The 8,492-nt window shown below is 65.4% G+C and overlaps 1 protein-coding gene across 3 annotated transcripts; it reads right to left on the minus strand.

Moving 5' to 3' along the window:
• Positions 1-400: 400 nt before the first annotated feature.
• Positions 401-6,192, minus strand: LOC103536267 (zinc finger protein 777-like). Of its 3 annotated transcripts, none has more exons than XM_030446333.1 (5): positions 6,147-6,192; positions 5,549-5,929; positions 3,483-3,606; positions 3,175-3,288; positions 401-2,218 (listed from the first exon to the last, which is right to left on the minus strand). In XM_030446333.1, exons 1-5 carry the CDS (start codon positions 6,168-6,170, stop codon positions 1,194-1,196), a joined length of 1,668 nt encoding a protein of 555 aa, XP_030302193.1. In that variant the 5' UTR covers positions 6,171-6,192; the 3' UTR covers positions 401-1,193. The 3 variants fall into 3 exon arrangements, with proteins under 3 accessions (XP_030302193.1, XP_030302192.1, XP_030302191.1); XM_030446332.1 differs by having other exon boundaries at positions 502-2,221; positions 6,147-6,185; XM_030446331.1 differs by having other exon boundaries at positions 502-2,218; positions 3,142-3,288; positions 6,147-6,185.
• Positions 6,193-8,492: the final 2,300 nt, after the last annotated feature.

Below are 8,492 nucleotides of genomic sequence, written 5' to 3' on the forward strand. Positions count from 1 at the left end.
TCACCCTGTGCTCCCCCAGGCTGGGGGGGACACGAGCACTGCCCCAGGGGATGGTTCCCCCTCCCCAGAGGATTTGGGTTCCTGGGCCCCACAGAACTGTGCGGGGTGTGGGGACCAAAGGGGGCTGGGGACATCCTGGGGCCTGGCCCTGCCCCACACAATCCCAACCCCATGGTCAGCAGGGCCCCAAACCCTCTGAGAGGGGACACTGAGGGACAGAGGGGACCAGGAAAGGCCCCAGGGTGCCAGCCCCCCCGAGGGGTTGGGATTGGCAGCTCCCACGTTCCTGTGGGGCTGCAGGGGACACGGGGGACATGGGGGGGCTGCCCCCAGGGGCGCTGGGGCAGCACCATGGTGCCAGGTGTCCCCCCCAAGAAGCCACACGCCAGGAGACCTCCTCAGCCCAGGTTTTTATCCAGAGTCTGAGCCCAGCTGCTGCCCAGAGCACAGCCCCCGGGACACCCCCTGCCCCCTCCACACCCTGGTGACAGAGTCCTGAGTGACACCCACACTGCTGCTCCTGCTGGGGACAACGGCCCCACGGGGCTGCCAGAAGCTCCATGGCATGGTGGAGAGGCTCACACTGGAGCCACCAGCACCATGGTGTCACCAGCCCCACACTGGAACCACCAGCCCCATGGCCTTGTTGAGCCCTGCAGTGGTACCACAATACCCACGGTGGTGCCACCAGCCCCATGGCACTGTGGTGAACCCTACTTTGGTGCCAAAAGCCCCAGAGCATTGTGGAGAGCCCTGTGTTGGTGCCACCAGCCCTATGGTGATGTCACCCGCCCCGTGGCATTGTGGAGAACCTCGTGGTGGTATCACCAACCCCACAACATTGTGGAGAGCCCTATGCTGGTGCAACCAGCCCCACGGTGGTACCACAAGACCCCCTGTGCTGTGGAGAGCCCCTCAGTGGTGTCACAAGTCCCACAGTGGAGCCACCAGCCCCACAGTGGTGCCAGCAGCCCCACACTGGTGACACAAGTCCCACACTGGTGCCACCAGCCCCACAGCATCATGGAGCACCCCACACTGGTGCCACTCTCCGCAGAGCCTTGCGGTGAGCTCAGTGTCGGTGCCAGCAGCCCCGTGGTGGTGCCACCAGCCCATGGCGTGTCCCCTCATGGCAGAGCAGGCGGGGGGCCATGTGGCCCCTTCCCTTCTCCGTGCCCGGGGGCCGTCCCGGGTCAGAGCTTGGGCCTGCCGGTGACACCGGTGACGCCGGGAGCCTGGGGGCCGTGGATCTTCTGGTGGTGGTTGAGGGACTGGCGGTGCCGGAAGCTCTTGCTGCAGCCCCAGCACTGGAAGGGTCTCTGCTGGGTGTGCCGGCGCTGGTGCTCCTCCAGGGAGGATTTCTGGGGGAAGATCTCGGCACACTCGATGCAGCGGTACAGCCGCACCTCGGGCCAGCCGGGGCGCGGGGGCCAGGCCGTCCCGCGGCGCTGCCCGGTGTGGATGTGCTGGTGCTTCTGCATGTGGTGCTTCTGGGTGAAGCCCTTGCCGCAGGAGGGGCAGCGGAAGGGCCGCTCCCCCGTGTGGATCCGGATGTGTTTGTTGAGGTTGGACTTCTCGTTGAAGGTCTTCCCGCAGGTGGGGCACTGGTAGGGCCTCTCCCCCGTGTGCAGCCGCTGGTGCCGCAGCAGCGCCGCGTGGTGAGCCAGGCTCTTCCCACACGTCGTGCAGATGAAGGACCCACCAGCACCACTGCCAGCACCAGCACCACTGCCAGCACCTCCACCAGCACCTCCACCAGCACCTCCACCACTCCTCCTCTGCCTCTGCTGCTGCCGGGCCAGGTTCCGGGTCAGCCGGGCGCTCTTCCAGCCCAGAGGGAGGTTGTGAGGATCCTCCTCCTCCTCCTCCAAGGTCACCTCTGCCGTGGGGACTTCTCCTGGTGGCACAGCTTGGGGCAGGGTGAAGGGCTGGTCCAGCCCCACGCCAAGGACCTGCTCGGTTGGGAAGGGCAGGCCTGGCACAGGCTGAGCTTCCACCGGCACCACCACGGGTTTGAACTCGGTGCTGTCTCTGCACAACTCCCCCAAGCTCTCCCCTCCTGATTTCTGCTCCTCCCAGGGCACCAGTGGGTGCTGCTGGCTCAGGGGAACCTCCTCCTCCTCCTGCAGCCTCCCCGAGGGGGCCTGGGGCAGGGCCAGGATCTCAGCTCCTTCCTCCTGGGGCTGCTGCTCCTCTGTCTTGATGACAATCTTCTCACCTGCTGGCAGACACCCAGTCAGCACTGGCAGGGGACAGGGTCCCACCCCGGGGCTGCAGCAGGAGCTGAGGGACACGCTGGTGACAGGAACCAGAAAGGGAGCAGAAAGGTTTGAAGCTGGGGACACAGGAGGTGGGGAGGGTGCTGGTGCCTGCCGGGGGTTCTGTTGGACCTGGGGGACACCTGATGGGCTGAGAATCAGAACTGGCTGGACTCGGGGATCTGAAAAGGTTCCAACCAGAACAACTCTGTAAAGAAGCCAAAACCTGAGGAACTGTGAAGGCAAAGTCGAGGCCACAGAGCCCTCTGTCCTGGAGGGAATTTTATCAGGAATGGCAGAGTGCAGGAGGGTGGATCTGGGGGAAAGGATGAAACCAAAACCCCCAGGAGCAGCAGGGAGTGAGTGTCTGCTGCAGGAGCTGAGCTGCAGAGCCACCCACCCCTCACCCCAGGGCTCCCTACATCCCTGTGGTTTCCTTGTCACAGGGGGCTCTGTCAGGCTCCAAGATTTGCTCTTCAAAGTTTGTCCTGCTCATTCACAGCCTCTGCTGTGACACACACTGGGTCCAGCCCTGGGGTCCCCAGCAGCAGAAGGACACGGAGCTGCTGGAACCAGTGCAGAGGAGGCCCTGGAGCTGCTGGGAGGGCTGGAGCAGCTCTGCTCTGGAGCCAGGCTGAGAGAGTTGGGGGTGTTGAGGCTGGAGAAGAGAAGGCTGCACCGGGGAGACCTTAGAGCACCTTCCAGTGCCTGAAGGGGCTCCAGGAAAGCTGGGGAGGGACTTGGGACAAGGGCCTGGAGGGATGGGAGCCTGCGAGGGGGAAGGGTTTGGAGCTGGGAGAGGGGAGGTGGAGGGGCCCCTCCTGGTGTCCCTGCTGGTGGCAGGGGTGACACAGGATGAGCTGTAGGGTCCTTTCCAACTCACACCATGCCATGGTTCCATGATTCCAGGACTCACCATCACCAAGGTGCCCTGAGACCTCTTCCTTCTCCAGCAGCCCCTGGGTCCTCGAATCCTCCCCATCCTGTGCTGGTGGCAGCAGAGCAGGTTTGGAACTGACATCCCCGGGGCCTGGGAGGGAGCAGCAGTGTTAGGAAGTGCCGGGGGAGCTGAGGGGACCACCCCAGATCCCCCATTAAAGGAGCTGCTGTGGCACAGCAGGAGGAGCTGTGGGCTCAGCCCTCCCAGGACCATCAGAGGTTGGTGTCACCAAAGCAGGGGAATGATTTCAGTGAGGAAGGAGTGATCCTCAGACTGATCCTCACCCAGAGCAGCCACGGCCTCGGAACTCCCCTTCATGGCCATCCTGTAGAGCTCCTTCTGCTGGCTCTGCATGCTGCCCCACTCCTGCTCTGCCAGGCTGCACCCCTCATCCTCACACGCAGGCACCTGAAACCAGAGCAGGCACCATCCTGGCATTCCCACCTCCTCCACCTCAAAAGGAGAGGGGAACACAGTGTGGGGCTGGAGCTCTGGTGGGAAGGAGCTGTGTCACCCAGGGAGTGATTTCATAGAATGTTCAGGGCTGGAAGGGACCCCAGAGCTGCTCCAGTGCCAGCCCTGTCCCAGCAGGATCCCCCAGGGCAGGGCACACAGAACACATCCAGGGGGGGTTGGAAAGGCTCCAGAGAAGGAGACTCCAGAACCTCTCTGGGCAGCCTGGGCCAGGGCTCCCTCAGCCTCACAGCCAACAAGTTTCTCCTCAGCTTCAGCTGGAACTTCCCATCTTCTCCCTTCAGCCCAGGATTCCCTCTCCTATTCCTGGGCACCACTGAACAGAGATTGGCCCCTTCCTCTTGCCCCCCACCCCTCAGCTACTGATGGACATTCAGCAGATCCCCTCTCAGCCTTCTCTTCTCCAGCCTCAACAGCCCCAGGCCTCTCACTCTTTCTCCACCCCAGAGATGCTCAAGTCCCTTCAGCACCCTCCCAGCTCTCCCTTGGCCTCTCTCCAGTAGATCTCTGGCTCTCTGCAACTGGGGAGCCCCAAACTGGAGCCAGGATTCCAGGGCTGCTCTCCCCAGGGCAGAGCAGAGCAGAGGGGGAGGAGAACCTCCCTGGAGCTGCTGGACACACTTTTCCTGATGCCCCCCAGGATCCCGTTGCCTCCCAGGGCAGATCAAGGCACCTGTGCCCCCTCCTGCCCCCCCAGGATCCCTCTCCTGATGCACCCCAGCAGCTCCCAGCAGGACCCCCATCCCCAGGGGAGCAGCACAGTGGGAAGTGCCACCCCCCTGAGGTGCCCATCAGGGCACAACAAGGCTGGAAATGCCCATGGGGTGGGGGGGTTCTGGGTCCCCTCTTCACTGGGGACAGTGAGCAGCTGAGTGTCACTGCCTGCCACCCTGGGATGCCACCTGCCCATGGCTCCCCTGGGGCTCATCACTGCCTTGGGGACACCCCTGTCACCCAGGGCTTGTCCCCGTTTGTCACCTTGGGAGCACCCCTGTTCCCTGGGCTTGTCCCTGTCACCTCAGGCACCTCCCTGTTACCCAGGCCTTGTCCTCATCACCTTGGGGACACCTCTTTCTCTGTTTGTCACCTTGGGTGCATCCTCACTCCTCAGGGCTCAGCCCCTCACCTGGGGGTGTCCCCAGCTGCCACCTTGGGCACAGCCCCATTCCCTGGGGCTCATCCCCTGATACCTGGGGCTCATCCCCCATTCCCTAGGACTCATCCCCCATTCCCTGGGGCTCATCCCCCATTCCCTGGGGCTCATCCCCCGTTACCTGGGGCTCATCCCCCATCCCTTGGGGCTCATCCCCCATTCCCTAGGACTCATCCCCCATTCCCTGGGGCTCATCCCCCGTTACCTGGGGCTCATCCCCCATCCCTTGGGGCTCATCCCCCATTCCCTGGGCTCTCCCCCATTCCCTAGGACTCATCCCCCATTCCCTAGGGCTCTTTCCCCATTCCCTGGGGCTCATCCCCCATCCCTTGGGGCTCATCCCCCATTCCCTGGGGCTCATCCCCCATTCCCTGGGCTCATCCCCTGTTACCTGGGGCTCATCCCCCATTCCTTGGGGCTCATTCCCCATCCCTTGGGGCTCATCCCCCATTCCCTAGGACTCATCCCCCATTCCCTGGGGCTCATCCCCCATCCCTTGGGGCTCATCCCCCATTCCCTGGGCTCATCCCCCATTCCCTGGGGCTCATTCCCCATTCCCTGGGCTCATCCCCCATCCCTTGGGGCTCATCCCCCATCCCTTGGGGCTCATCCCTCATTCCCTGGGGCTCATCCCCCATCCCTTGGGGCTCATCCCCTGTTACCTGGGGCTCATCCCCCATTCCCTGGGGCTCATCCCCCATTCGCTGGGCTCATCCCCGTTACCTTGGGCTCATCCCCAGCCGTGCCGGTCCCAGGTCTGGGTGCCCAGCAGCTGTGTTGCTGGAGCTGCCTCTCGACGTGCTCCAGCCTCCGGGTGTTCTCCTGCAGCAGAGCAGCCAGGGCAGCCCACTTGCGTTCCAGCCGGCTCCCGAAGTCCAGCACGGCTTTCTCCAGCCCGGACACTTTCTTCTCCGCCGTCTCCGTCCTCCCTTCCAGGCTCAGCAGCCGCAGGGCCTGGGACTCCACTTTCCTCTCCGCCGCCTGCACGGCCGCCACCACGGTCCATAGCGTGATCTCGGGCACGGCCGACGCTTTCTCCCCGTCGGGTCCGTGGTGCTGGGGGGGCTGGAGGGGCTGGAGGGGCTCGGGACCCCACTCGGGCTCCTGGGGGTGGGGAAGGCTCCGTCAGGGGCTGACCCGGGGGGCACAGCACGGGACGGGACCGCACTCAGCGCCCGGCAAGGCCCGGGCGGGCCCCGCCGCTCCCGGCAGGCGGTGTGCGGGGACTCGGTGCGCTCGGTGATGCGGGGGGGGGTGTGAAGGGACCCTCCGCCGCCTCCCCCTGCTCCCCCTGCCCCCCCCCAGCCCCCCCCCCCCGTACCTGACCGCAGCCCCACCGGGACATGGCCGCGCGTGACGCCGCTCCACGCAACAGCGCCCCCTGCCGGCCCGCCAGAGGCACCGCCCCCTCACACCCGGGACCCCCCGGGACCTCCCCCCCCCCCAGCCCCGGCCTCATCCCCGCAGCGGGGTGCGGGACCCTGCCCCTTGCCCCGGCACAAGACACCCCCCCCTCCCCGGTGCCTCCGCTCCTGGCACCCCACCGGGACCCCCCCTCTGCCCCCAAAGCCCCCCGGCCCCCCCAGAACCTCCCGGACCCCCTCAGACCCATCTGGACCCCCGCCCCAATTCCCATCCTCCTGTGCCCCATTACTCCCGGCCGTGGCCCCACCAGGTCTTCCAGCTTCATTCCTGGCATCCCACCAGGACCCCCCCCCCCCCAATGTCCTCCTGTGCCCCCCCTCCCCATCTCCCCCGGACCCATCTGGACCCCCCCTCCCATTCCCATCCCGGGACAGCTCCTCAGCCCATGACCCCCCCTCCACGCTGGGTGCTCCTCAGGCTTCACTCCCAGCACCTCACCAGTGTTCTCCCAAAATGGTTGATCCCAGAGGACCCCCCCCAGCATTCCCAGTGCTGCCCAGGGACAGCCCCACCCCGCTCCCCCCTGGATCCAGAGGAAGCCACACGCAGCCCCGGGAACCATCCTGGTTTCCACAGCATCTCTTGGTGCTCTCCAGACAGGGGAAGGGTCCTTGAACCACCAGCCCACTCCCACCCGAGATGGGGAACAAGAAGTCACCCGAACAGGAACCGGAGCCCCTGCCCAACCCCACGCCTGGCAGGGGATCCGGCAGTGTCCCCATATTCCCGGGAGGACCCCTCCTGTCCTCGGGAAATCGCCTCCTGTCCTCAGGAGAACCCCTCCTGTCCCCAGCAGGACCCCTCCCCACACCCCCCTTCCCTCCCCCATGCCCCCGGTGGGGCGGGTGCCCCCGGCAGCATCCCGGGGGTGTTCGGGGTCCCCCCGCTACCGGTGTGCTCTCTGGTGGGAGGTGAGGTGGCTGCGGAGTCCGAAGGTTCTCTGGCAGATGCCGCACTGGTAGGGCCGCTCCTCGGGCTGTGCCTGGGGGTGCCGTGGGGAGGGGGATGCCCGGGGGAAGCCGGCGGTGTCACAGCAGGGACGGAGCTGCTTGTGCAGGATAAGGAAATTGAGGCTGGAGAAGTTCTGCGAGCACTCCCTGCACGGGAACACCACCTCCGGCAGCGGCACCAAGTGTCCCCTCGACCTCAGCCTCTTCCCGCAGCTCCTGCCCGCAGCTCCTGCCCGCAGCTCCTGCCCGAGGTTTGGGGCTGGGAGGGAGGACACGGAGCCCCCCTGGAGGAGCCTTTCCCCCCCTCCTCCTTCCCCCCCCCCCCCTCCCTCCTCCTCCTCCTCCTCCTCCTCCTCCTCCTCCTCGGGCCCCGTGGCTCCGCTGGTGGATGACAAAGTTGATCTCCAGCAGGAAGCTCTTCCTGCAGATGGAGCAGGAGTATCTCTCCTTGGGGGAGTTGGGCTGGCAGGGGGCAGCCCGGTCCTTGGGGGGACCTTCCATGGGCTGCTCCCCATCTCCCACAGCTCTGCAGGCACCTTGGATCCTCTCCTTGCCTGGCTCCTGGGGAACATCTGCCACCAGATCCTGGACACCATTCCCTGAATCCTTCACCTCCTCCTCCTCCTCCTTCCCACCCTCTGAGGGTATTTCAGGCACTGGTGGCCCCTCTACAGCAACCTCCTCTTCCAGCACTTCCATTGGGATCCCCAGCTCCTCAGCATCTCCTGGGAAGTTTCCAGAAGCCAAAGCTCACTCACCCACAGAGTTTTGAGGACAATCCTAAAGGATTTCCTTCCCCACCCTCACCTCCCACCCCTCCTGGGACAATCTCAACCCCACTCTCTCCTTCCAGCTCATCCCCGCAGCCACCCCCAGGGCTGTTTGGGATGACAAATGTCACCTCAGTAGGACAGGGGGACTTGTCATTCCAAGCCCACCCCTCACCATGCCCCATCCCTCAGGGTTTCCAGGCTGGCACAGGATTTACTGCCAGGACCCTTCCTTGGCCCACCCGAGCCCCAGAGATCCCTGTGGGGATCTCCTGCTGCTCCCCAGGAGTCCTGGAGGAGCTGCTGGAGCAAGGTACCTGCAGCAGCTGGAGGGGGTGATGGACTCCAGCTCCAGTCCAGCTCCACGTGATGGCACATGGACAGAGTCCAGGAAGGAGCTGGGCTCAGCGGGTCGGGATCTGCCGGGAGCGCGGTGGCTGCAGGAGGGACGAGGCCTGACCCAGGAGGGGGGGTGGTGCTGGGGGAGGCAGGGTCAGGCCCGGGCTCCTCAGCCTCTGCAGG

Source organism: Calypte anna, chromosome 2 (assembly GCF_003957555.1).
Source record: "Calypte anna isolate BGI_N300 chromosome 2, bCalAnn1_v1.p, whole genome shotgun sequence".
Classification (NCBI taxonomy): Eukaryota; Metazoa; Chordata; class Aves; order Apodiformes; family Trochilidae; genus Calypte; species Calypte anna.

Excerpts from the sequence above, each read along its gene's own strand:
- LOC103536267 (XM_030446331.1), bottom strand. The coding sequence starts at position 6,170 with ATGTCCCGGTGGGGCTGCGGTCAG. Across the intron at positions 5,930-6,146 it reads CCCGGTGGGGCTGCGGTCAG|GAGCCCGAGTGGGGTCCCGA; the intron begins GTACGGGGGGGG and ends CCCCACCCCCAG. Across the intron at positions 3,289-3,482 it reads CGAGGCCGTGGCTGCTCTGG|GCCCCGGGGATGTCAGTTCC; the intron begins GTGAGGATCAGT and ends GCTCCCTCCCAG.